At 50.7% G+C, this 27,859-nt stretch overlaps 1 protein-coding gene across 1 annotated transcript; it reads right to left on the bottom strand.

Annotated features, from left to right (window-relative positions):
* On the bottom strand, positions 1–27,165 carry NPHS1 (NPHS1 adhesion molecule, nephrin). The gene is made up of 29 exons (XM_030821842.1): positions 26,953–27,165; positions 26,630–26,845; positions 26,435–26,557; positions 26,130–26,258; positions 25,533–25,614; positions 24,719–24,822; positions 24,405–24,532; positions 24,145–24,316; positions 23,806–23,963; positions 23,422–23,566; positions 23,211–23,335; positions 21,205–21,373; positions 20,851–20,980; positions 20,551–20,723; positions 19,500–19,640; positions 19,284–19,424; positions 18,661–18,782; positions 17,569–17,740; positions 17,314–17,470; positions 16,905–17,056; positions 14,721–14,832; positions 14,453–14,634; positions 10,492–10,548; positions 6,287–6,406; positions 6,123–6,147; positions 5,938–6,013; positions 5,695–5,788; positions 5,486–5,598; positions 1–1,266 (listed from the first exon to the last, which is right to left on the bottom strand). The coding sequence occupies exons 1-29, from the start codon at positions 27,008–27,010 to the stop codon at positions 1,135–1,137; spliced, it is 3,708 nt and encodes a 1,235-aa protein (XP_030677702.1). The 5' UTR covers positions 27,011–27,165; the 3' UTR covers positions 1–1,134.
* Between the last annotated feature and the right edge of the window lie 694 nt (positions 27,166–27,859).

Below are 27,859 nucleotides of genomic sequence, written 5' to 3'. Positions count from 1 at the left end.
CCTGTTTTTAAAATCACTTTTATTGAGATATCATTTATGTACAATAAAAATGCACCCATCTTAAGTGTACAGTTCAATGAGTTTTGACAAATCTGTGCGCCCGTGCAACCACCACCACAATTGTGATATAGAATATTTCCATCACCTCAGAAAGTCCTCCCATGCCTTTTTGCAGTCAACCCTCCTCTCATGGCCCCAGGAAACCTCTGCTCTGCTCTCTGCCACCGTAGATTAGTTTTGCCTGTTTTAGAATTTCTATAAATGAAAGCACACAGTACATATTCTTTTCCTCTAGCTTCTTTTGATTGTCTGTTTATTTTAATGCTTATAGAGCATACTTATGTTTACATGTGTCATAGTTTATGCCTCCTGTGTTAGATAGCTGTGGAAAATAATAAAATAATAGGTAAGATACAACATGGGTTCATAAATTCCACTTAATATTAGCTATTTCAGACGTCATGGAATGCCAAATGAACAGAGTTTTTAATATGTCTTTCCGCACTTCTGAAAACTTTATGAAGCACTTAGGGACCCTCAGAAAAGCATTTTATTTTTTATTTTTATTTTATTTTTATTTTTTGAGACAGAATCTCGCTCTGTCGCCCAGGCTGGAGTGCAGTGGTGTGATCTCGGCTCACTGCAGCCTCCACCTCCTGGGTTCAAGCGATTCTCATGCATCAGCCTCCTAAGTAGTTGGGACTACAGGCATGCGCCACTACTCCTGGCTAATTTTTTATATTTTTAGTAGAAATGGAATTTCACCATGTTGGCCAGGCTGGTCTCGAACTCCTGACCTCAGGTGATCCACCCGCCTCAGCTTCCCAAAGTGCTGGGATTATAGGCGTGAGCCACTGCACCCAGCGGCATTTCATTTTTGAGACGTCGTTTACAATCTGCCCTGTCCTTTTGGAGAAGTTTAGTTTCTAAAGCCAACCCCAGGATGCACCTTGTTTCTACTCTGGTACCAGCTGAACCATCTTCTGTCACTCAGCCCCCTCCATGTCCTCTCCTGACACCGAGTCCCTTTGGGTTTTAAGGAGCTCACCTAACCAGCTCAGCCCAAGCTGTAATGAGAGGGACCAGTGGAGTGTAAATTCCTGCAGGTGCAGGACAAGGGGGTTGAGAGGGCTCTCACACCAGATGTCCCCTCAGCTCGAAGGGCAGAGAATCGGGTTCCAGAGTGTCCAAGTCTCCCGCCACCTGGTCATAGATTCCTGTTGGATCCTGATATGTGTCTTCAGGCCAGCGGAGGTCCCAGGGGCCCTGACAGGCAAAAAGTGGAGTTAGAACCGTGGAGAGATGCCCTGTAGGTCTTCACTGAAGATCTGGGGGATACACGCCCCTGCTTAACTTCTCAGAAAAAAGCGTTTTAGCTTTTACTAAAACCCCAACATATACAAAAAAGGAGTGTGATTATAATGAATGCTTATGATGAACCCCATGTGCTTATCACCTAACTTCAACAATATCAGGCCGGGCGCAGTGGCTCATGCCTATAATTCCAGCACTTTAGGAGGCCAAAGCAGGAGGATTGCTTGAGACCAGGAGTTCAAGAGCAGCCTGGGCAACATAGTGAGATCCTGTATCTACAAAAAATAATTTTATTTTTCTTAGACAGGGCCTGGCTCTGTCACCCAGGCTGGAGTGCAATGGCACGATCTTAGCTCCCTGCAACCTCCCCCTTCTGGGCTCAATCCATCCTCCCACTTCAGCCTCCCAAGTAGCTGGGACTACAGGCATGTGCCACCACACCCAGGTAACTTTTGAATTTTTTTTTTTTTTTTAAGAGACGAGGTTTCCATTGTTGCCCAGGCTGGTCTTGAACTCCTGAGTTCAATCGATCCACCTGTCTCAGCCTCCCAAAGTGCTGGGATTACTAGTGTGAGCCACTGCACCTGGCCTATAAAAAATATTTTTTAAGAAATTAGCTAGGTGTGGTGGTGAGCGCCTATAGTCCTAGATACTCAGGAGGCTGAGGTAAGAGGATCACTTGAGCCCAGGAGGTCAAGGCTGCAGTAAGCCATGATCATGCCGCTGCACTCCAGCCTGGGTGACAGACTGAGACTATCTCAAAAAAATAAAAAAAGAAAAAAGAAAAAACCAGTAGCAACCCTTGGTCAATTGATTTATCTATATTTCTATCTTGTTCCCCTCCCTGACTAACTGGATTATTTTGAAGCAAGCCCAAGATACCCAATGATTTCATGTTAGAACAATAATGTAAATATCAGAAATATAAAACCTTTAGGCCAAGCATGGTAACTCATGCCTGTAATCCTAGCATTTTGGGAGGCCAAGGCAGGTGGATCACTTGAGGTCAGGAGTTCGAGACCAGCCTGGGCAATGGGCAAAACCCCATCTCTACTAAAAATACAAAAATTAGCCGGGCATGATGGTGCATGCCTGTAATCCCAGCTACTTGGGAGGCTGAGGCAGGAGAATCGCTTGAACCTGGGAGGTGGAGGTTGCAGTGAGCTGAGATTGCGCTACTGCACTCCAGCCTGGGTTACAGAGTGAGCCTCCATCTCAAAAATAAATAAATAAATAAATTTTAAAAAACGAAAACTTTAAAAGTCCATGTTATCAGGTATGGCAACTGTGGAATGTAAGTTATGATTATATTGTCCTATGAATTTCCAAAACAGTTCCCTAATCATAATAGAAGAGTAAAACAAAACAAAGCAAAACAAAACAAACAACAACAACAACGACAACAACAAAAAACATGAAGGGTGGCCCTAACTGGGATGTGTTTTGTTCTAGGGCTGGGAGAAAATGATTATTTTAGTTCAGCAAACTTTAGAGCAGATTGGCCCATGCTCCAAATATGGCCTGCCGCCTGCTTTTTTTTTTTTTTTTTTTACTGCCCAGGAGCTAAGAATGGTTGTTATTTTTTTCTTTTCTTTTTCTTTTTTTTTTTTTTTTTTTGAGGAGTCTTGGTCTGTCGCCTAGGCTGGAGTGCAGTGGCGCAATCTTGGCTCACTGCAACCTCGGCCTCCCGGGTTTAAGCGATTCTCCTGCCTCAGCCTCCCGAGTAGGTGGGACTACAGGCGCCCACCACCACACCCGGCTAACTTTTTGTATTTTTAGTAGAGACGGGGTTTCACCATGTTGGTCAGGCTGTCCCAAACTTCTGACCTTGTGATCCGCCCGCCTCGGCCTCCCAAAATGTTGGGATTATAGGCATGAGCCACCGTGCCCGGCCTGGTTTTTCATTTTTTAATTGTTGGGGAAAAATGAAAAAAGATAACATTTGTGACATAGAAAAACTACATGAAGTTCAAATTACAGTGTCCAAAAATAAAGTTTTGTAGGAACATAGCCACACTCATTCATTTATGCATCGTCTATGGCTGCTTTTACTTTACAGTGGCAGAGTTTCTGTAGAGTTTGAGGAAGACCGTATGTCCCACACAGCCCAAAGCATTTACTATCCGGCGCTTTTCGGAAAAAGCGTGCAGCCTCCATCTGCGCTTTAGAGAGTGCATATGGTCCAGCACCATGGACAGCGCTTCGCGCCATGCTGGTGAGGAGCTAAGCTCTGACAACAGTCCCGGTATCGGAGGTCGTTCACAGAGACAGAAGGAAATCCTTGGCCCAGAGGTGCCAGAGCATCAGCCAAGGCCACACACGAAATCAGGGGTTCTGTCCCATCTCCCTAACTATGCAGCAATGGGTGGGGATTGGCTGGTGGTCAAAGTGCCTGTCTGTTGTTTTGGCCTGTACAGCCACCATCCTCACTTCCCTGTGAGCTCTCTGTCCCTCTCCCACTCTCAGCCCAGTGACCTGAGTGGGGCTGGCCCCTACTCCCTGATCCCATGGTGAACTGACCCAGGTCTCTCTTGTTAGCATATTCCATCCCCTGACTCAGGGATGTGTTCAGTGATGAGAATGTGACCCAAGCTAGACCAATAAGTGTCAGCACTGGGCATTCGGGGCCACTGGAAAACACGTATTTTCTTTCTTTGAAGATTTCTAATCTCGTAGGATACAAATCTAGATTTTCTGGGAACATTTTTTCCCTTTATTTTTTGAAACATGGTCTCTCGGGCTGGAATGCAGTGGCACAATCAGGGCTCACGGCAGCCTCAACTTCCCTGGCTCAGGCATTCCTCCTACCTCAGCCTCTTGAGTAGTTGAGACCACAGGCATGCACCACCATGCCCAGTTAATTCTTTAAACTTTTTTTTTTTGAGACAGAGTCTTGCCCTGTTGCCCAGGCTGGAGTGCAGTGGCGTGATCTTGGCTCACTGCAACCTCTGCCTCCTAGGTTCAAGTGATTCTCCTGCATCAGCCTCCCAACTAGCTGGGATTACAAGTGTGTACCACCACACCCAGATAATTTTTGCATTTTTTGTAGAAACGGGGTTTCACCATGTTTGCCAGGCTGGTCTCGAACTCCTGACCTCAGGTAATCCACCCGCCTCGGCCTCTCAGAGTGCTGGGATTACAGGTGTGAGCCACCATGCTCGGCTTAACTTTTTTTTTTAAAGATGGGGTATTATTATGTTGCCCAGGCTGGTCTCCAACACCTGGGCTCAAGCAATCCACTACCTCAGCCTGCTGAGATTGGAGATGTGAGCTGTGACCATGCCTAGCCATAAAAACATTTTTAGGGAGGAAATTCTGGGACCAGCTGGGCCTGATGACAATTGTATGCCTTGATTTTTCAGTTGAATGGGCCCCCAAATTCTCTCTTTCTCTCTGTTTAATCAGTGGAGTAGATATGGCTAATTATCTTTAAAAATTCATGTCTACTTCCTTCCACAGTAGCAGAATTGCAGCAAGGCACATCACTGCTAAGCTAGACCACATTTCACAGCCTCCTTTGCTATCAGGTGTGACCGTGTGACTCTCTTCCCACCAGGGGAGTGAGAGCAGAGTGGTGTGCACCATTTCTGGGCCTGGGCCACAAGGCAGGGTTGCGCCTCCTCCACATTCTTTCACCTTTTCCCACGGGTTGAACCCCCAGTGAACTGGCTCATTCATGTAGACTCGGATGACTTGAGCAGGGCCACTCATGTCTGACTGTGAAAAAGAAATAGACTGCCTTCTTTTTTTCAGAGACAAGGTCTTGCTCTGTTGCCCAAGCTGGAGTGCAGTGGTGCCATCATGGCTCACCACAGCCTCCAACTCCTGAGCTCAAGGGATCCTCCTGGCTCAGCCTCCTGAGTAGCTGGGACTACAGGTGCACACCTCCATGACTGGCTCATTTAAAAAAAATTTTTGGAGAGACAAATCACTATATTGCCCAGGCTTGTCTCAAACTCATGGGCTCAAGCGATCCTCCTGCCTTGGCCTCCCAAAGTGTTGGGATTACAGGCATGGACCATCACGCCCAGCTGACTGCCTTCTTTAAGCCACTGGATCATGGTCAGGCCTCTTTGTTACAGCAGCTAGCTGGCCCTAACTAATACAAGCAATAGGAGATAGGCTCCCAGAACTAGCCAGGAAGGATGGCTGCTGATGCAAAGCTCCTCACCATCTGCACTTCATCATAGAGGGGTCCCCAGGCTCCAGACGGGGGGTACGTTCTTTCTACCTCATCATACAAGTGCTGAGGGAAGACCATATCCTCATCTTCACCTGTTAAACCTGGAGTTGGAGTGGAAGGGAGACACGATCAAGGCACCCAGTCCAGGCATCGGGGGTACCTCTGAGTGCGGGAATCCTGACGTGGTCCTAACTCACCTCGGGAATAAGACACCTCCTCCTGCGTCGGCGGCAGCTGGGGGCTGAAGTCCCTCAGGGAGCGGTAATACGGCTCTGCCTCTGTTGTGCTGACCTGTTCCCCACACGCAAAACAAACAAAGCCCTTTCCATCCTCTGACCCCACTGTCCCGGGAAGGGCAATGATCAACCTGATGCTAATGGCAGGGTTTCAGTCGCCGTCAGTGCCCTGACTGTGGGGTCGCCAGGGCCACCCCCACTTACCGTGGAGCTCCGAGTGTCCCGCTCTCCCGTCCACTGGCTCTCCTCATATTCGTTCCTGACTCGGTCCTCCTCCGACCTTCCAGTATGAGGGTGTGGGGGTGGCAGTTGAGTGCTGCCCCCCGCCACCCATCTCCCCCAAACCTCCTCCCTCAGAGCCTTCTTTACAGAAAAATATCCCCACTTACCCTGCCTCTGTCTTCTCTGAGATGCCTGAAGGAAACAGGAATAAAGGGCTCAGTGACCCTATACAAGCCCCCCCTGGCCCTGGGAAGACCTTCAATATGCAGCAACACCAGGGTTCCCCATCACCCTCAGGTCTCCACCCTGGCAGGGAAGGGTCTCTCCTCACCCTCAGCAAGACGCCTGAGTCTCCGCTGCCAGAGGACCCCCCCGACACAGGAGGCATTGGAGAGGAGCAGAAGCCCCCCAAGAGCGAACAGCACAGGCAGCAGGGGCAGCCCCGAGGGTCCTAGGGGTGGAAGATACCCCTCAGTGAATCCCAGACAATAGGCTGTAGGCCAGGGGTGGGTCTCCCCGAGAAAGCGTAGCCCTGACCAAGTCCCTCCCCCAGGATCAGAGAAACAGATGGGCAGAGGTCTCTGTGCCCACCCCTTCTGCCACCCAAGGGCAGGTGGCTTCTTTCTTAAGTCAAGCCATTAGCAAAACGTCCTCCCTTTGCTTGAACTCTGCAAACTCAGAACTGAACTCTGGACTCAGGAGCGAGCTTCAGCTCCTTAGCTGGGCACTGAAGACTTTCTGTGGTCCAGCCTCTTCCCATGCCTCCAGCCGTGCCCACCAAACTTAGACCCTGGTACTGGACTGTCCAGCCACACAAACCAACCACTAGCTGTTTCTAGAATCACTGAAGCAAATTCACATCTCAGTGCTTTGGAATAGTTAAGTGTTTGTCCTCAAATGTCCTTTCTTCTCAAGCAAACTTCTGTTTGCCTTTCAAATTCCATCTCAAGGTCAGGCGCTGCGGCACATGCCTGTAATCCCAGCACGCTGGGAGGTCAAGGTGGGAGAATCGCTTGAGCCTAGGAGCTCAAGACCAGCCTAAGCAACATAGTGAGGCCACTTCTTCACAAAAAATCAAAAAATTTAGCAGCATGGTGGTGCATGTCTATAGTCCCAGCTACTCGGGACACTGAGGCAAGAGGATTGCTTGAGCCCGGTAAGTCAAGGTTCCAGTGAGCTATGATAGCACCATGCACTCCAGCCTTGGTGGCAGAGCAAGACCCTGTCTCTGAAAAAAAAAAAAATCCCATCTCAATGACTTCTTTATTTTATTTTGTTTTTTAATTAAGACGGAGTTGGCTGGGCACGGTGGCTCATGCCTATAATCCCAGCACTCTGGGAGGCCAAGAGGGGGTGGATCACAAGGTCAGGAGTTCAAAACCAGCCTGGCCAATATGGTAAAACCCTGTCTCTGTCTCTACTAAAATACAAACAATTAGCTGGGTGTGGTGGCAGGCACCTGTAGTCCCAGTTACTTGGGAGGCTGAGGCAGGGGAATCACTTGAACCAGGGAGGCGGAGGTTGCAGTGAGCCGAGATCACGCCACTGCACTCCAGCCTGGGTGACAGAGCGAGACTCTGTCTCAAAAAAAAAAAAAAAGTCTCACTCTGTCACCCAGGCTGGAGTGCAGTGGCACAATCTCGGCTCACTGCAACCTCCGCCTCCCGGGTTCAAGCGATTCTTCTCCCTCAGCCTCCAAAGTAGCTGGGATTACAGGCGCATGCCACCACACCCGGCTAATTTTTTTTTTTTTTTTTTTTTTTTTTTTTTTTTTTTTTTTTTTTAGTAGAGACGGAGTTTCGCCATGTTGGACAGGCTGGTCTTGAACTCCTGGCCTCAAGTGGTCTGCCCAACTTGGCCTCCCAAAGTGCTGGCATTATAGGCGCGAGCCACCGCGCCGGGCCTCAAATGACTTCTTTCCACCAATTTCCATCCCAGCCAATATCAGGCTGACTTGGCTGCTGTATCCCTGGCGACAAGGCTGAACCCCTCTAAGTAGGCATCTGTTGGGCAGCCATCTCCCCTATCTTCTACTAACAGCACTTTTTTCCCCTGGGGAGAACAGCCACTCCCCACTCTCAGTCTTGGGCTCAGGCAGGACTCCAGAGTGGGCACATGGCCCAGCCTGGACAATAAGAGTCTCCATTCTCCTCTCCACAGTGATTGTTTAGACACAGGCATTTTACCCAACATGTGTTTTTAACAAAACTTTTAGGACAATTCTAGTAGCTGTCAAGAAGGTGGAGGTGGGGGAGGGCTTCTCTGCCCCTCCGATTGAAGAAACTGAGAAAGAAGCCACCACAGATGAAGACAAAGTTGAGAGAGGGTGAGAAACAGATTGCTGGTGAGATTTTTGAGCACCTGAAAGTGGCCACACTTGGAATTTTTTATTTCATGTACCAAGCCTTTTTTTTTTTTCTTGAGACAGGGTCTCACTCTTTCGCCCAGGCTGGAGTGCAGTGGCGTGATCTCGGCTCATTGAAGCCTCAACCTCCCGGCCTCAAGCAATCCTCCCGCATCAGCCTCCTGAGTAGCTAGGACTACAGGCATGCACCACCACGCCTGGCTAATTTTTTTTGCTTTTGTTTTATAGAGATGGGGTTTCACCATGTTGCCCAGGTTTGTCTCCAATGCCTGGGCTCAAGTGATCTACCTGCCTCAGCCTCCCAAAGTGCCGGGATATAGGCATGAGCCACTGCCCAGCCAAGCCATTCTTTTTGCCCAGCCAAGCCATTCTTTTTCGTGTTGACAAAACAGCTGTACTTCTGTCAGTTGCAACCTTTTTCTCAGGCTATGAAGGGGATTGTTTGCCAAATGGTTGCAATCCTCTCCCGGTAGTCAGATCTTTGAGTGCAGGGCCTTTCCACACTGACTCTGTGTTGAGCCATGTGACTTGCTTTGGCCAACGAGACAATAGCAACTATGACAGAATCAGCTAGTAAATTGGAATGTACTCTCTTGCTGCTTCTGACCCCCGTGACCACCTCCATGTGAAAAAGTCAAGAAGAGACATGCGCCCAGTTATCTCCATTGTTCCAACCAAGAGCCAGATGGCCATCAGAAGTATGGGAAGGGGGCAACCCTAGACCACCCAGTCCAGTGGAGCTGCCAGCTGACTGCAGAGATGATTTAAGCCAGCCCAGACCAGCACTGTTCTGCCAGACTCTTAAAATCATGAGAAAGAACGTTGCTATAAGCACCCATGTTTGGGGTGGTTCGTTATACAGCAAAAGCTAACTGATGCAGGCTTCTTACAGGACATGGAATGAGCTAAGTCTTACGGAATTAAACTAAATTTGGAAGAGAAGAAAATTTATCACTCCAGGCAAGAAGAAGATCTAAGAAAAAAAAATTGGCCAGATGCAGTGGCTCACGCCTGTAATCCCAGCACTTTGGGAGGCTGAGGTGGGTGAATCACAAGGTCAGGAGTTAAAGACCATCCTGGCTAACACGGTGAAACCCCGTCTCTACTAAAAATACTAAAAATTAGCTGGGCATGGTGGCACGTGCCTGTAGTCCCGGCTACTTGGGAGGCTGAGGCAGGAGAAGAATCCGGGAGGTGGAGGTTGCAGTGAGCCGAGATCGCAACACTGCACTCCAGCCTGGGCAACAGAGGAAGACTCCGTCTCTAAAAAAAAAAATGCCGAGTGCCGTGGCTCGTGCCTGTAATCTCAGCACTTTGGGAAGCTGAGGCAGGCAGATCACTTGAGGTCGGGAGTTCCAGACCAGCCTGGCCAACACGGTGAAACCCCGTCCCTACTAAAAAAGTACAACAATTAGCCAGGTGTGGTGGCGGGTGCCTGTAATCCCAACAACTCGGGAGGCTGAGGCAAAAGAATCGCTTGAACCTGGGAGGTGGAGGTTTCAGTGAGCCAAGATTTTGCCACTGCACTCCAGCCTGGGCAACAGAACGAGACTCTGTCTCAAAAAAAAAAAAAAAAGAAAGAAAGAAAGAGAGAGAGAGAGAGAGGAAAGAAAAGAAAGAAAGAAAGAAAGAAAGAAAGAAAGAGAAAGAAAGAAAGAAAGAAAGAAAGAAAGAAAGAAAGAAAGAAAGAAAGAAAAGAAAGAAAGAGAGAAAAATGAGGAAGCTCTAAGGAGTCTGCAAGACTGCAGGGACAGAACCAAGTCTTTTTTTTTTTTTTTTTTTTTTGAGATAGGGTTTCCCTCTGTTGCCAAGGCTGGAGTGCAGTGGCTCCGTCATAGCTCACTGCATCCTCCAACTCCTGGGCTTCGCAATCCTCCCATCTCAGCCTTCTGAGTAGTCGGGACTACAGGCACATGACACCACACCCAGCTATTTTTTATTTTTGCAAAGATGGAGTCTTGCTATGTTGCCCAAGCTTGTCTCAAACTGCTGGGCTCAAGTGATCACATGCTTTGGCCTCCCAAAGGGTTGGGATTACAGGCGTGAGCCACTGAGCTCGGCCAGAACTAAGTCGTTAAGCAGCTGTGACTACAAGCAGAGGAGGTAGGGTCAGAGACCAGGAGGTTCCATTCTCAGGGGAGCCAGGAGGGATCAGGGGACTGAGGACTTGCCTGAAGGTGGCTCTGTGGGCAGCTGGTCTTCGGGTTCTCCAGAAGGCTGGTCGAGACCTGGGGGGTGGATATAGAGATTGTGACTTAACACTAAGAATCTGAGATAAGATTTAAATATTTCTCAGCCTCTTCTTAAGCCTATTAGACTCATGGGAACTGGTATATGGCTGCTTAAGAATATTTCCAAGAGAGCTAGAAATTGCTGATAACAATGAGAATACTATTAATAGCAATTCTAACAGTGATGCTAATGTTAAGAATAATTTTTCTTTTTTTTTGAGACTGAGCCTCTCTCTATTGCCCAGGCTGGAGTGCAGTGGCGCGATCTCAGCTCACTGAAACCTCTGCCTCCGGGGTTCAAGCAATTCTCATGCTTCAGCCTCCTGAGTAGGTGGGATTACAGGCATGAGCCACCACACCCAGCTAATTTTTGTATTTTTAGTAGAGACGAGGTTTCACCATGTTCACCAGGCTGGTGTCAAACTCCTGACCTCAAATAAGGACACTTTTTTACTTGAGGCTCACGCCTGTAATCCCAGCTACTTGGAAGGCTAAGGCAGGAGAATTGCTTGAACCTGGGAGGCGGAGCTTGCGGTGAGTTGAGTTCGTACCACTGTACTCCAGCCTGGTTGACAGAGCAAGACCCCGTCCACCTGCCTCAGCCTCCCAAAGTGCTGGGATTACAGGCTTGAGCCACTGCACACGGACAATTTTTTTTTTTTTTTCAAGACGGAGTCTTGCTCTGTCACCCAGGCTGGAGCGCAGTGGCGCAATCTTGGCTCACTGCAACCTCCACCTCCCAGGTTCAAGCAATTCTCCTGCCTCAGCCTCCCAAGTAGCTGGGACTACAGGTGCCTGCCACCACGCCTGGCTAATTTTTTGTATTTTTAGTAGAGATGGGGTTTCACCATATTGGCCAGGCTAGTCTCAAACTCCTGACCTCGTGATTCGCCCACCTCGGCCTTCCAGAGTGCTGGGATTACAGGCGTGAGCCACCGCGCCTGGCCATTTTTTTTTTTTTTTTTTTTTTTTTTTTTTTTTTTTTAAAGAGACAGAGTCTCACTCTGTCACTCAGGCTGGAGTGCAGTGGCCTGCTCATAGCTCACTGCAGCCTCGACCTCCTGGGCTCAAGCTATCCTCCCGCCTCAGACTCCTGACTAGCTGGGACTACAGGCATGCACCACCATGCCTGGCCCAAAAATGAATTGTTGATGAGCATTTTTGGTGTGCTAGGTCCTTTTCACTCGAATTATCAATTTGTTGAGTTGACCAAAAAAGACTTTGGGCTCTTGATCCCTTAATAGACGTACAAGTTCTAAAGCAAAGGAGGCAAGTGTCATACTTTATGTTTTAGTGTTCAAAGGGAAGACTGGAATGGGGTGGGGGGAAGAGCAGAGAAGATTTTAGGGGTGAGAAAGTGTCCTTGCTTCCATTGAGAAAAAGTCTGCTGTGTCAGGAAGAGGAAAACAGAAAGAAGAAGCTTGCGGCCAGGAGTGGTGGCTCACGCCTGTAATCCCAGCACTTTGGGAGACTGAGGCAGGTGGATCACTTGAGGTCAGGACTTTGAGACCAGCCTGGCCAACATGGTGAAACCCCGTCTCTACTAAAAATACAAAAATTAGCCAGGCGTGGTGGTATGCACCTGTAATCCCAGCTACTTGGAAGGCTAAGGCAGGAGAATTGCTTGAACCTGGGAGGCAGAGGTTGCGGTGAGCCGAGATCATGCCACTGTACTCCAGCCTGAGTGACAGAGCAAGATTCTATCGCAAAAAAAAAAAAAAAAAAAAAAAAAAAAAAAAAAAAAAAAAAGAAAGAAACTGGGCCACAAAGATCTGTGCTATATATTTTTAGAAACTGAGACACTTGCCTACATTCACACGACTAGGAGGTAGCAGAGAGGGGATTTGAACCCAAGCTTCTCTGAACCAGGCTCTGAAGGATTTACCACTACAACACTGTGCCTATCAGAATCGTAACGTATTCATCATATTCAAGAAATTTGTCCTTCTCATCTGACTTGCTGAATTTATTGGAATAAAGTTATTCATAATATTCCCTAATTATCCTCTTAATGTCTGTGGAGTCTGTGGTAACATACCTTCTTCCATTCCTGTTATTGGTAACTGGTATTTTCTCCCTTTTTTTTGGTCTTAATCAGCTTTGTAAATGTTATTGTTTTTTTCAAATAACCAGCTTCTGGTTTCATTGATTTTCTTAATTGTTTTTCTGTTTTCTAATTCATTCATTTCTACTCTTAGCATTATTATTTTCTTCTTTCTGTTTACTTTGGGTTTAATTTATTCTTCTTTTATTAGTTTCTCTCTCTCTCTCTCTCTCTCTCCCTTTCTTTCTTTCTTTTTTTTTTTTGAGATGGAGTTTTGCTCTTGTTGCCCAGGCTGGAGTGCAATGGTACCATCTCTGCTCACCGCAACCTCCACCTCCCAGGTTCAAGCTATTCTCTTGCCTCAGTCTCCCAAGTAACTGGGATTACAGGCATGTGCCACCAGGCCTGGCTAATTTTGTATTTTCAGTACAGACAGGGTTTTCCCATGTTGGTCAGGCTGATCTCGAACTCCCGACCTCAGGTGATCCACCCGCCTTGGCTTCTCAAAGTGCTGGGATTACAGGCATGAGGCACAGTTTCTTAAGATGAAAACTTAGAATATGCATTTGAGGTTATTCTTTAAAAAAAAAAAAAAATAGGCCAGGCGTGGTGACTCACACCTGTAATCCCAACACTTTGGGAGGCTGAGGCTGGTGGATCACCTGAGGTCAGGAGTTCAAGACCAGCCTGGACAGCATGGTGAAACCCCGTCTCTACTAAAAATACAAAAAAATTACAGGTGCATGCCTGTAATCCCAGCTACGTGGGAGGCTGAGGCAGGAAAATTGCTCAAACCCAGGAGGCAGAGGTTGCAGTGAGCCGAGACGGCACCATTGCACTCCACCCTGGGCAACAAGAACAAAACTGCATCTCAAAACAAAAACAAACAAACAAAAAGTGGCCAAGCGTGGTGGCTCACGCCTGTAATCTCAGCATTTTGGGAGGCCAAGGCAGGTGGATCACCTGAGGTCAGGAGTTCAAGACCAGCCTGGCCAACATGGCGAAACCCCGTCTCTACTAAAAATACTAAAATTAGCTGGGCGTGGTGGCACTTGCCTGTAATCCCAGCTACTTAGGAGGCTGAGGCAGGAGAATCACTTGAACCCGGGAGGCGGAGGTTGTAGTGAGCCAAGATCGTGCCACTGCACTCCAGCCCAGGTGGCAAAGCGAGACTCCATCTCAAAAATAAAAAATAAGGCTGGGCGTGGTGGCTCAGGCCTATAATTCTAGCACTTTGGGAGGCTGAGGCGAGTGGATCACGAGGTCAGGTATTCGAGACCAGCCTGACCAACATGGTGAAACCCCGTCTCTATTAAAAATACAAAATTAGCCAGGCGTGGTGGTGCATGCCTGTAATCCCAGTTACTTGGAAGGCTGAGGCAAGAGAATCGCTTGAACCCGGAAGACGAAGGTTGTAGTGAGCCAAGATCGAACCATTGCACTCCAGCCTGGGCAACAAGAGTGAAACTCCGTCTCAAAAACATAAAAAAAATTTAAAAATAAAATAAAATAAAAAACTAAAATAAGCACTTAATGCTATAAATTTCCCTCTAAGTATACTGCTTTAACTGCAACCTCAAATTTTTATATGTTTTCATTTTCATTTAATTCAAACTATTTTCTAATTTCCCTTGGTCATTCAGACAGTATGGGTTGTGGTTAACGGTTAGTCTCAAGTTCATCTGCCTGAGTTTCAATCTCATCTTTACCTTTTACTACTTGTGTGACCATGGACAATTTGCTGAACAGCTATAGGCCTCAGTAACTCATCATAAAAGGGGAATAGTATTGACTTCACTGTACTACCCTACACATCCTCTGAGGAACACTCCAACCTGCCCAAGCCCCCCTTCCCACCTGGGGTAGTGATGGGAAGCTGGGTCCCCTTGTCAGCCAGTCCACTGTCCCCCAAGGCATTGCTGGCCAGCAGCCAGATCCTGTATCGTGTAGAAGGCTGTAGACCAGTCAGTGTGAAGGTGGTGGCCTGGGGTGGTAGGACATCCACATAGTGGAACCCTGGAGTCCCCAGGGCCTCATACCTGCAGGACAGGGGGATAGTAAATTCAGGGAAGTGCCCCAGCCCATTGGCTGCCTCCCCTTCTTTCCTGCCTCGACAAGGACCCACCTGATGCAGAACTTCTGTGGCAGGCCCCCATCAAAGCCAGGCTTCCACTCCAGCCCCACGGAGTGTGGGGTCAGACTCACAACCTTTAATCCTGATGGAGGGTCAGGGCGGCCTATGGGGAGAAAGATGGGAAAGCAGTCAGAGGATACAAAAGAATTTCAGAAGATTCTGTCCAGGTTTTCCCTAGGAATGATTTTAAATATACAATCACTTCTCATTGTTCACAGTATACTCATGTTCTATAAGGTCATGGTGAACACTGCTCTGGCAAACACCAAACTGTTCCTGTAATCCCACTACTTTGTGAGACCAAGGCTGAAGGATGCTTGAGCCCAGGAGTTCGAGACCAGCCTGGGCAACACAGAAAGACCCTGTCTCAAATTAAACATTCAAATTAAAAATAATTTTAAAAAGAAGTAAGTGAAAACAAAACCAAAAGAAACAGCAAAAAAAATTCAAGACCAAATGGCTACTTCTATGGAAAATGAAGGGTTAGATTTCTTTCTTTTTTCTTTCTTTTTTTTTTTTAGATGGAGTTTCGCTCTTATTGCCCAGGCTGGAGTGTAGTGGTGCAATCTTGGCTCACTGCAAACTCCACCTCCTGGGTTCAAGCAATTCTCCTGCCTCAGCTTCCCGAGTAGCTGGATTACAGGTGCCTGCCACCATGCCCAGCTAATCTTTGGTATTTTTAGTAGAGATAGGGTTTCATCATGTTGGCCAGGCTTGTCTCAAACTCCTGACCTCAGGTGATCCACCCTCCTTGGCCTCCTAAAATGCTGGGATTACAGGCATGAGCCACCGCACCTGGTATGGTTAGGTTTCTTTTTTTTTTTTTCTTTTTCTTTTTTGAGACGGAGTCTCGCTCTGTCACCCAGGCTGGAGTGCAGGGGCGGGATCTCAACTCACTGCAAGCTCTGCCTCCTGGGTTCACGCCATTCTCCTGCCTCAGCCTCCCAAGTAGCTGGGACTACAGGTGCCCACCACCATGCCCAGCTAATTTTTTGTGTTTTTAGTAGAGACGGGTTTTCACCGTGTTAGCCAGGATGGTCTCGATCTCCGGACCTCATGATCTGCCCACCTCGGCCTCCCAAAGTGCTGGGATTACAGGCGTGAGCCACTGCGCCCAGCAGTTAAGTTTCTTTAAATGTCTCATCACAGCATTTGCGTCAAGCAATCAATACATAATTTTTTTTTTTTTTTTTTTTTGAGACAGAGTCTCACTCTGTTGCCCAGGCTGGAGTGCAGTGGCGTGAACTCAGCTCACTGCAACCTCCACCTCCTGGGTTCAAGCAATTCTTCTGCCTCAGCCTCTTGAGTAACTGGGATTACAACCGCATGCCACCAGGCCTGGCTTTTTTTTTTTTTTTTTTTTTTTTTTTTTTTTTTAAGTAGAGACGGGGTTTCACCATATTGGTCAGGCTGACCTCGTGATCTGCCCGCCTCAGCCTCCCAAAGTGCTGGGATTACAGGTGTGAGCCACCACGCCTGACTAATCCTGGTATTTTCATACTACTGTTAGGAAGAGAAAGAATTCTGTTTCCTCTGGGAATTCTAACAGACCACTATGAGGGCCCTTAGAATAAAGCCAACACAGAGACATGCAGACATAAGAATGAAGAGGGCTGGGTGTGATGACTCACACCTGTAATCCCACCACTTTGGGAGGCTGAGGCAGGCAGATCACCTGAGGTCAGGAGACCAGCCTGACCAACATGGTCTCTACTACTCGGGAGGCTGAGATGAGAGAATCGCTTGAATCCAGGAGGCGGAGTTTCTAGTGAGCCAAGATCGTGCCATTGCACTCCAGCCTGGGTGACAAGAGTGAATCTCCATTTCAACAACAACAACAAAAAAAGAAAGAAAGAAAGAGAAAAGAATGGAGAGTTGCTGATGACAGCTGAACCTAAATCCAGAAACCCCTGAAAATCTATTTTTCAGTTACTTGAGCTAACAAGTACCCCCTCTCCATCTTTTTTTCTCTTCTTTTCTTTTTCTTTTGCCTTTGTTGTGGGTCTCCCTGAAGATCCAGTCTCCATTAGGATTTTCAGGGCAGGCAAAAACTCCATCCTCACACATACACAGATCCTCCAGTTTCAGAAACATGGGCAGCCCAGGGCCAATCAGGGATGTGGGAATGGATCCAGGGAGCACCCCCTCCCCAACACCCTCACAGCCCCTCCATACTGATGCTGACAAGTTGAATGTTGGTTTGGTCCGAGCCAAGGGCATTGGTGGCTGTGCATGTGAAGAGGGCGTAATCCTGGGTGGCAGACACGTTGGCAATGGTCAGGAGGCTGCTGTGGACACCACCCTGGTGGTATGTGTGCTCCGTGTACCTAGAGAGAAGGTAGGGCACCACTCACCCTTCCATTCACCCAACCACTTATGCTTGGAATCATCTATGCATCCATCCATTCATTTAACCATCTGCCTATCTATCCATTCATCCATTTATCTTTTCATCCACTCATCCATTCACTCACTCATTCCTCCACCCATTCATCTTCCTTCTCTGCAGGGACTCAGGGAGGGGAAGTGGGGCTGGAGGTCCAGACCTGGGGCTGGGGTGCTGCCTGGCTGGGCCTGGGCTCACCTTGGATCTTGGAGATCCACAGGCACCCCGTTTTTTGTCCAAGTGAAAACGATGTTGGGGACACCTCGGGCACGGCAGTGGAGGGTGGCAGAACTGGTGCTGTCTCCAGCTGCAGGCACCTTAGTTAGGGGAGTGGGGTGCTCCACCTGGGGGGCAACTGGGAGCAGATGGGCAGTCAACATGAGTTATGTGGGAGACATAAGGGCTGTGGGTTCACTGGCAGGTCTTGAAGTCAAGTGTTTGGGTGATACCCACATCTGACAACAAGACGGACCAGCCGTCGTGCTGGAGGCGCCACCCCGTTGTCCACGATGCACTGGTAAGCGCCAGCCTGGGCCAGTTTGGCATGGTGAATCCGCAGGCGCCCCGTGGGTCCCCTGGATATCTTCTCCATGTCATCCAGGCTCTGGTCCTCCTCATCTTCTCCCTGGAGGCCCAAGAGTCCAGAATTGGCCTCCCAGTCTAGCCCCAGATCCATCACTGCCCAAACTGTCCCTTCTGTAGCCTCATTCCCCTAGCCACAATCACCCTCCACAGACGTATTGAAGAAAAAAAATTATCCTGTCATCCATCTGTCCATTTACCCAATGCATCTTTTCATCCACCAATCCAGGCAACCACCTACTCATCCATTCACCCAACCACTTATGCTTGGAACCATCTATCTGTCCATCCATTCATTTATCCATCTGCTTATCTCTCCATTCATCCATTTATCTTTCCATCCACTCATCGGTTCACTCACTCATTCCTCCACCCATTTGTCTCCTTCTCTGCACCCACGTATCCACCCCTGTAGCTCTCCACCCATTCACACAACTATTCACTCATGCTTGCACACCCATAAATACATGCATCTGTTCAGACATTTACCCAGCTACCTATTTATTCATCTTTCCATTGATCTAACCACCCATCCATTCATCAATTCATCCATCATCCTTCCATAGATATCTTTCCTCTGATGGTGTATCCGTCCATCATCTACCCTCTATCCACTGATTTTTCTCCTTCGATCATCTTCCCACCCATCCACTCACCCATTTATCCATCCTTTCACTTGTCCATCTGTTCCTCCATTCACTCACTCATTCATCCACCTGTTCATCCACTTACCTACCTTTCGACCTATCTATCCATCTACCCACCCACTCGCCTGGCTGTCTAGCCATTCATCCATGCATTCATTTTGCCACCAACAGTTATTCTTTCTGGGAGCATGCCCTGACGAGTATATAGTTATACAGGGTCATACAGATGTATGTGGTCCCCACTCCCAAGGAACTCACAGTCAAGAAACCACAACCCCTTGACCCCACCTCCATTCACCAAAGGCTGGGTCCTCACCAGTCTCTCCCAGCTGAACATGCCCGGGAGGATGGGATTGGCATCAACAGTGCAGACTATGTCCACAGAACCCCCAACGTTCACCTCAGTGGGGTCCTGGAGGGCACGGATGGTGGGAGCATCTGGTGGAAGGCAGAGGCTTGGGGAAGGCACTTGGGCCCAGACAGCTCTCCGTGTGAGAGGGCCCCAGGTGGGAGGGATGTCTTAGGGGTTCCAGGAAAGTTATGGGTGTGGACACAATCTGCCCTTAATACCAAAGAGTTGGAGGAGAGTTCTCAAGGTTGGTGAGGTTGTCTCCACCCTCCACTATGCCTCTGTGATAATTAGAGTGGGTTGGGTGGGCTTCCAGAATTGTGTGTGTAGGGGGGCTTATACAGTGGGCCTGACGGGAGCAGCTTCCGTGTCTAGGCGGGCACCCTCTCTGGGCAGAGATTCCATACTGGGTCTCTCTAGTGGGAGGGGTTCCTCAGTGGACGTGGTTACACCACAGCTGGGACTTCCAGAACTGGAGGGTTCCAGGATGGGTGGCTATCCCTGGGTGGGCGGAGCTCCCACAATGAGGAGACTCCACATTGGGCAAGGTTCCTTGGGTGGGTGTGGTTTCCATGGTGGGCGGGGCTCACAGTGCACGTCCAGCCGCAGCAGCGCTTCCGCGGTGCCCTCGGAGTTCTGGCAGTGCAGCTGATAGAGACCATCGTCCGCGCGGGTCACATTCCACAGATGCAGAGCCCCGCTGGACAGGATGCGATGCCGGGGGCCGCCCGCTGGGGAAGGCCAGAATAAGGGACCTGGCAGGGCCTCCCATCCCTGGGACGCCTCCCCATGCCCACTTTCCTCACCTGGACTGAGGCGATAGCCGCGGAAGGTCCAGTTGAAGCCCTCGGGGGCGGGGTTAGCGGACACGGACACGGGCAGCAACGCCTCGCCCTGCTCCACCACGGTCACCACCAGCACCTGCTCCCCCAGGAACTCTGGACGGTCTTCAGAGGGGACGCCGCAGGGAGTCAAGATTGTTGTTAAGGTCAGGGTCAAGGACAGATTGGAGATCAGGCACAGGTTCAAGGGTTAAAGTTGGGGTCACGACGGGGTTTAAGGTTGTGGACAAGGTAACAAGTTCAGAGCTAAGCTCAGGGGTAAGGTTCGGGATAGAAGTTAGAATACAGTTTAGGAAAAGAGTAGAAGCCAGTATCAGGTTGAAGGATGGAAACAGGAGTCATGAGGGGGGTTAGGAGAGAGGACAAATGCAAGATGGGGGGAGGCAGGATAGGAGTTGGCCCAGGACCACGGGTCAGGATGAAGGTCGGGAGTTTCAAGTTTCAGGATGGGGTTAATGATAGAGTGATAGTGTGACAGCAAAGACCAAGGCCAGGCGCAGTGGCTCACGCCTATAATCCCAGCACTTTGGGATGCCAAGGCAGGAGGATCACTTGAGGCAAGGTGCTCAAGATTGGCTTGGGCAACATAGAGAAATGCCATCTCCATTTAAAATTAAAAGTACAAAAAATCAGCCTAGCATAGTGGCACGTGCCTGTAATCCCAGCACTTTGAGAGGCCAACGCAGGAGGATTGCTTGAGCCCAGGGGTTCAAGACCAGCCTGGGCAACATAGTGAGACCCCGTTGCTACAAAAAGTAAAAATAAACTAGCGAAGCGTGGTAGCGCACACCTGTAGTCTCAGCTACTCGGGAGGCTGAGGTGAGAGGATCACTTGAGCTCAGGAGTTGGAGGCTGCAGTGAGCTATGATTGCGCCACTGCATTGCAGCCTGAGCGACAAAAAATGAAAGAGAGAGAGAGAGAGAGAAGAGAAAAAGAAGGAAAAAAAGGAAAGACCCAAGGAGTAATTTAGGGTCAGGAAGGCATCGAGAGGGGATTTCAGGCCAGGGCACATACACAGCACGTTGAGGCGATAGAAGGAGCTCACGGTTTCGCGGAGCTCGGCGCTGTGGGCGCGGCAGGTCACGCGTTGGCCATGATCGCGGGATGACACTTGCAGAAGGACGCTCCTGGCAGCGGCGGAGCCTTTGAACGGGGCTCTCCGGGGAGGGGCAGCCACGCCCTCCAGCCTGTGGACCCGGGGTCAAGCCAGGGCTGCGAGCAGAGCCAGAGGCTGGAGAGGGGCTAGGCGGGGCGGGACATGCGTGGAGGGGGCGAGGCCAGACCAGAGAGGGGAAGGATCCCTCGCACTCCCACCTCTCCCCTTCCTTGTCCCAGGACAAGTTGACCGGCGGGTTGCTGCTGACGCTGACGCATGTCAAGTTTAAGAAGTCCCCCGGGCGCAGTGAGGATGCGTTGGCCAGGATGGTCACATTAGTTGGGGGAACTGGGAGACGGGGTTGGAGGAGCGAGACTCAGAAGTTAGGGGCGGCCTGGTCTGCGTCCACCCCACCTGCATCCCAGGCTCCTCCCAGTCTCGGGTCCCCCACTCCGCCCCCGCCCGCATCCCCCAGGTCCAGGGTTCGCTGGGTCCCTGCCCCACCTGGCTCTGTCCCTCCCGCCCCGCCCCCGCCGAGTCCGCCCCCGGGCCTCAGCAGTGCGAGCCCTCACACTGCACCGCCAGCTGCGTGGACGCGCTGAGCTGGCCAGCCTTGCACGTGAACTTGGCCTGGTTGTCCGACGGCCCTGTGACCAGCACCAGCTCTCGGGAGAAGGTGCTCCCAGATTTCTCCACGCTGCCGAGATGCACGCGCCGCGACTCCGTCACGGGGCGCGAGTCCTACGGGCCAGGAGTGACTGGGGGCCGTAGGCAGCCCTGCCGCTTCCACCAACCCCCAACCTCCCCACCCTGCCCACTGGGTTGGTGCCGCCAGCCCAGACAAAGCCTTTTTGTGATAAGGAAAAGCACCCCCATCAGCGCCACTCCCCTAGGGCAAAGCAGTGGGGAGTGGAACTGAGTGACCCCCCCCCCCGAGTCTCTCCCGCCTCCCCAAGTCCCTATGCATGGCCGTTTTGGGGATCTGAATCCGCCTTCTGTTCCACACCCAACTCCCGCTCTGCCTCTGCAGCCACCTGCAGGCTCTCAGCGCACTCCTCAAAATCTATTTCTGCTGTGTTTACCCAACACCACGTGCAGGAAACTCCCTTGAAATTCCCAGGCCTTTCCCAGAGTTCCTCAGTTCCTTTTCTTAAAATTCCTGCTGTCCCCAAAGATTTCCTTTGAAATTTTCCTTAATTCCAGTGTCTTTCCATAGATTACTTTCTTTTTTTTATTATTGCTGCTGCACAAATTAAACTTTCCATAGATTTCTGAATCTTTCCCGATATTATATCTTATGATCCCAGCCTTTTAACAGATTCCTTTGTATTGCCCAGATTCTCAGCACTTCCCCAGAATTCCATCCAATTAAAATGAAATTCCATTGTCATTTCTATAATTCCTAGTCTTCCCCCCAAAGTTTTCAACTAGCTCCCTAATTCCCAGGATTTTCCTAGAATTCTATTAGGCTTCTCTTTCATTTTAATGAAATTTCATTTTCTTGCCTCCAAATCCCAAGAATTCAATTTAATACTAATGAATTTTCGATAGTCTGTGGAATTACTAGCTTTTCTCCAAATTTTCTTTTCTTTTTTTGAGACGGAGTCTCCCTCTGTCGCTTAAGCTGGAGGGCAGTGGCGCGATCTCGGCTCACTGCAAGCTCCACCTCCCGGGTTCACGCCATTCTCCTGCCTCAGCCTCCCGAGTAGCTGGGACTACAGGTGCCCGCCACCATGCCTGGCTAATTTTTTTGTATTTTTAGTAGAGACGGAGTTTCACCGTGTTAGCCAGGATGGTCTTGATCTGCTGACCTCGTGATCCGCCCGCCTCAGCCTCCCAAAGTGCTGGGATTATAGGCGTGAGCCACTGCACCCGGCTTTTTTTTTTTTTTTTTCTGAGACGGAGTTTTGCTCTTGTTGCCCAGACTGGAGTGCTGTGGCACAATCTTGGCTCACCGCAACCTCAGCCTCCTGGATTCAAGTGATTCTCTAGCCTCAGCCTCTCGAGTAGCTGGGATTACAGGCCCGCGCCACCATGCCCAGCTAATTTTTTGTATTTTTAGTAGAGACAGGGTTTCTCCATGTTGGTCAGGCTGGTCTCTAACTCCCGACTTCAGGAGATCTGCCTACCTCAGCCTCCTAAAGTGCTTGGATTACAGGGGTGAGCCACTGCGCCCGGCCAAATTTTACAGCATTTTTCTAATTTTTATTTTATTTTTTTTCTGGGAATCAAGTCTTTCCCTAAAATTCCTGACATTTCACCTGAATTCTGAGATTTTTCACTAGAATTTTCTTTAATTTTAATGAAATTACCTTTTCTCTAGAATGCCCAATTTTGATTCAGAGTTCCAATTTTTATCCTAAAATTCTCACTGTTTCCCCAGAATTTTCCTAGGATTCCATTTAATTCTCATGGCATTTGTGTCTTTCCTGATTCCCTGCCAAACCTCAGAATCTCTAGTACTTTTCAAGAAATTTAATCTTTTTCCAAGATTGCCCAAGATACTGAAGGAGAGAAGGGGCCTGGTCCTTCCGCCACATTCCTGGCCACCCCCCCATAGCCCTGGCGTGGCACCAACCTTGTACCACATGAGGGAGGGCTCTGGGTTGCCCCCGATGGCCAAACACACCAGCCTCACCCGGGTCCCAGCTCGGAGCTTCTGTCCCTCTGGGGGACCCTCAATCCACAGTTTCTGGGCAGGATCTGGGGGGAGAGGCGGGAAGAATGACTTTTTCTCTGGGCTGGGTCCTGAGGCTTGGGGGCATTGCTGGGCCAGGGCAGGGGCTCACATTTTACGTTCAGGGTGAGTGACTTCTTGAAGGTATCCTTGGTGAAGGCTTCACTGAAGGCCTCACATGTGACGGTCAGACCGTTGTCCTCCCGCCGCGCCAGGAATGTCAGGTTGGACATGGAGATGTGACCACCATACAGTCCCTGGGAGGGAGTGAGCTTCAGACGTGGGGACTGCAGCACCCCATCCATCGTGCTAGAGGCCTGAGTCCATCCCAGTCCCCAGCAGGGACACAGGAGATATCTCTACCTCCCCCTCTGTTGGACCCATGGTCCTCAAGGAGAAAGCCCCCCAGGCTGCTGGATCCATCCCCTTCCCTATCCACGAACCATGCCTTCAGCCCCCTCCATGCTCAGACCCAGGAGCCTGGCCCCCGCCTCACATCCATGACTGTCTCCTCCATGGGCAGCAGCTGCCGCCAGCCCAGCCACCATCGTAGCAGGACCCGCGGGCGACTGGACTTGCTGACACAGGAGAGTGTCACGTTCTTGTTCTCAGTCTGGGATGCAGATCCCAAGATAGTAATGGCACTAGGGGGAACTGCAGGGACAGAGAGGGAAGACACTAAGCTGGGCTGGATTTCTCACAGACCAGCCCAGACAGAACAGGACTGGAGACAGATGCTGAGATCTTTGGCGTCCAGTAGGCATAATTTGGGGGCACACACAGATGGTTCTCTGAGGCACAGACCGACAAGGGGGCAGCTGGCACCAGGACTCACAGGTGACCTGCAGCGTGATGCTGCGCTCCTGGGTCCCTGCAGACACACTGTTGTGGGCCTCGCAGCTGAGCTGCACTCCATGGTCTTCTGGCCTCACAGTCATCACCAGCACACTGCGGGCCACCGCCTGGGTGTGCTCTGTGCCCCACGCTGTGGACACCGGCTGGCCATTCTGGAGACAGGGACAGGCCTGGGCCAGCTCAGGACCGGCTCCCAGACCCCGCTCTCCCCCCAATCTCCATGCCTGCGTTTGCCCTCACCTTCAGCCACTGCAGTGTGGCTAAGGGATTCCCCCCTTGGGCCACACATGGCAGCTCCAAGCTCTGTCCTGCTCGCACGTGCCCCTCATCCAGGCCTGGCCACTCGATGACAGGGGGTCCTGGAGGGACTGGGGGATATCAGTTACTCAGTGGGACTGGAGTAGCCCATCCACTCTTTCCAAGCCCCACAACCTGCCTTTGAACCCCCATGTTTCTCTGAGTACCTGAATTTCTATAATCCCTGTGATCCCCCCACACCCCCCAGTGCCTGCTCCCCATCCTCAGTGCCCTAGTTGGCCCAGTTCTCCACTTACACAGAACATTCACAGTGAATGAGGCCTTGATGGGGGCCTCCAGTGCTGGGCTAGACGCCTCACAGACCAGCAACTGCCTATTATCCGAGCTCCGGGGTGTCACCCTGGGATGAGAAGTCAGGGTTCTAGAGTCAGAATCATCATCTGAAATTTGGGGAGTCAGGGAGAAGAGGTGGGGATGCCACCTCTGGTCCCCACACCTGGTCTAAGTCCCCATGCTGATCTCCTCTGGGATCCAGGATTCCGTGGGAGAGATTTTGGGGGTGAACAGTGAGAACTGGAGCCTAGAGAGACCCACATCTGACCAAAACTTTAGTGCTTGGGACTCTGGAACTGAGGTTCACATGAAGTTTTTTTGTTTGTTTATTTGTTTGTTTGTCTTTTGAGACAGAATCTGGCTCTATCGCCCAGGCTGGAGTGCAGTGGTACAATCTCAGCTCACTGCAACCTCCACTTCTTGGGTTCAAATGATTCTCCTGCCTCAGCCCCCCGAGGAGCTGGGAGTATAGGCGTGCACCACCACACCCGGCTAATTTTTGTATTTTTAGTGAAAACAGGGTTTCACCATGTTGACCCAGCTGATCTTGAACTCCTGACCTCAGGTGATCCGCCCACCTCAGCCTCCCAAAGTGCTGGGATTACAGGCATGAGCCACCACCCCTGTTCCCCATGAAGAAGCTTTGAGAGTCAGGATGAAGAATTGGGTCCCAGATGTTCATACCCAGCCCAAGCTTCATGCTTGCATCCCTGGGGCCTGGGGTTCCCAGGGGGAAAATTGGGGTCAAGGTTGAGGGGGTTGTTTCAGTTTTCACACCTGGCTGTGGCCTCCACAGTGAAGAGTTTCTGCTGGGAGCCCTCGTTCACATTTGCAGAGATGTCGGATATTGTCTGTCCACCTTGGGGCAACAAGAGGGCTAGAGGGGTTCCAGGCTCCCCGCAAGATAGATTATGGGGAGCATGGCCTGAAAGTCCTCAGGGTGGATGCGATGCCCCCTCCCTCCTGGTTCTAGAGGAAAAGGGCCTGGGGCAGAGCTGCATCCCCTCCCGACTTTCTGGACTGCCTGAATGCCGCAGTCTTCAGTGCTGGGTCCTGGGCCTCCCCACTCTTCTCAACTCCTTGCTGGGTTGTACCATGTACCCCATCCCTCAGCTTCTCATGTCTGCACCAGCGCTACTGCCCATATTTCTATCTGGGCCTCAGCCTTGTGCTGGATGCTGTCCCCCTCGATGTGCCCTCCCATCCACTGGGTCCCACACTGGCCTCAGCATCTCCCCACACCTTCTCCTGGGTCCCCATCCCAGGGATGACATCTTTTCTGGGGCCCTTAGGAGGGCACTGGTCAGGAACACACACCCTTCCCACTCCAGAGGCTTCATGCTGCCCCCTGCCACCCAGTTCACCTGCACTCACTCAGGAGAATGGTGATGTCAGGTGCGGGCTTCGCGTCCCCAGACACACAGTTGACCACGTACTCCTGCCCAGCTACCCAGGTGACCATGGTGCCTGCCTCTGGGGTCAGCTGGAGCAGCTTGGGAGGAACTGGTGAGAGAAGGGTCTGGGGTAAGTAAGCTTCCAGCACTGAGAAGGACTTGAAGATTGGAGTTTGGTACCCAGGGTCTGGGAGAGGAGCAGCTGGGGGCTTGGACTTCTGGGTCGTGGGGTAGGGGAGGGCTTGAAGCCCAGACTCATGGGTCCTGGGGGTCTCTCACCCATACCCAGGATGGAGAGGATCACTCTGGGAGACACGAGCTCGGGCCCGGTCTCCGAGCGGCCGACCTGGCACTCATACTCCGCGTCATCGCTGAGGTCACAGGCCTCAATGTGCAGGTGGAATTCACCTGCAGGGGGAGCCGGAGGTCAGGGCCGCAGCTTCCGCTGGTGGCTAAGGGTTTCAGGCTCTGATCCCTTACCTCTAGCAGGGTCCCCTTCCAGGCGGTACCTCGGGAAGCCTGGGATCCTGGGGTCGGGGCCCAGGAGCAGCCCATCTTTGGCCCATTGCACCGCACTGCCAGGGGTGCTGACCCCACACCGCAGCTCCACTGAGGCCCCCTCCACCACCGTCAGGTTTTCGGGCAGGGCCCAGAAGCCCCGGGGAACGGAGGCAGGAATCACCAACTGTGCCAGGCCTGGGGACACAGTGGGGTGCGAGGAAAGGGCAGAGGGTTTGTCTAGGGAAGGTAAGTGGGAAATGGGGGCAACTTGGCGCTGGGTACAAGGCTGGGATCCCACTCACCTTCAGTCAGCAGCCCCAGGAGCAGGAGAGAAGCCCTGAGCGTCGTCCCCAGGGCCATCACAGGTCCCCCTACTGTGACCCCCACAGTGCCCGCTGCCAGCCACCTGCGTCTGTCTGGCTTTCTCTGGGTCCCTCTTTCTGTGTCTCTGCCACCTGATTTTCTTTTTTATCTCTCTTTCTGTTACTCTCCTCCCTTTCTGTTTTCCTCTCCCCTGTGAGAGTCTCTCTATCTCTGTCTTGCTCCCAGTCTCAATCTCTGAGTCGCTTTCTCTGTCTCTTTAAAAAAACTTTTTTTCTTTTCTTTTCTTTTTTTTTTTTTTTTTTTAGATACAGGGTCTCACTATGTTGGCCAGGTTGATCTCAGACTCTTTCCCTCGAGCCATCCTCCCACCTTGGCCTCCCCATGTTGGGATTGCAGGCGTGAGCCACTGTGCCCAGCTTGTCTCTTTATCTTTCCATCTTTCTCTCCTTGTCTAAGCCGTTCTCTCTCCTTTTGTCTCTGTCTCTTCCTCTCTCTCTCTCTCTCTCTCTCTCAGTCTCTATCTTCTCTCTTGCCACCCTTCACCCCTGCTCCTTGTCTCACTACTCATGGCCTTTCAAGAAGGACCTGCAGCCCAGAGTCCAGCAGGCCAGGAGCCCAGGAGAGAGATGAGGCTGATGCAGGCACTGGCAGAGTCAGCCCTGCTCTCTGACTCAGCTTGAGCTCATTCTCACAGTGCAACCTCCCCCAGGTACACTCCAGAGCCCCCAGCTCTGGCCTCTGCCCAGCAGGCTCCTCCCAGCTGGCCCAGCTGGAGCATAAAATCCCCTGTCAGCACATGCCAGGCGCGTTCCTCGGTGCCTCCCCAGCCTCCATGACCCCAGGGCCTGGCTTAGGCTGAGAAGATGGGAGAAGTCAGATCTAGGT

The sequence above is a fragment of the Nomascus leucogenys genome, chromosome 10 (genome assembly GCF_006542625.1).
Source record: "Nomascus leucogenys isolate Asia chromosome 10, Asia_NLE_v1, whole genome shotgun sequence".
NCBI lineage: Eukaryota > Metazoa > Chordata > Mammalia > Primates > Hylobatidae > Nomascus > Nomascus leucogenys.
Note: the sequence above shows the minus strand (reverse complement) of the source record. Positions and strands in the feature narration are given on the sequence as shown.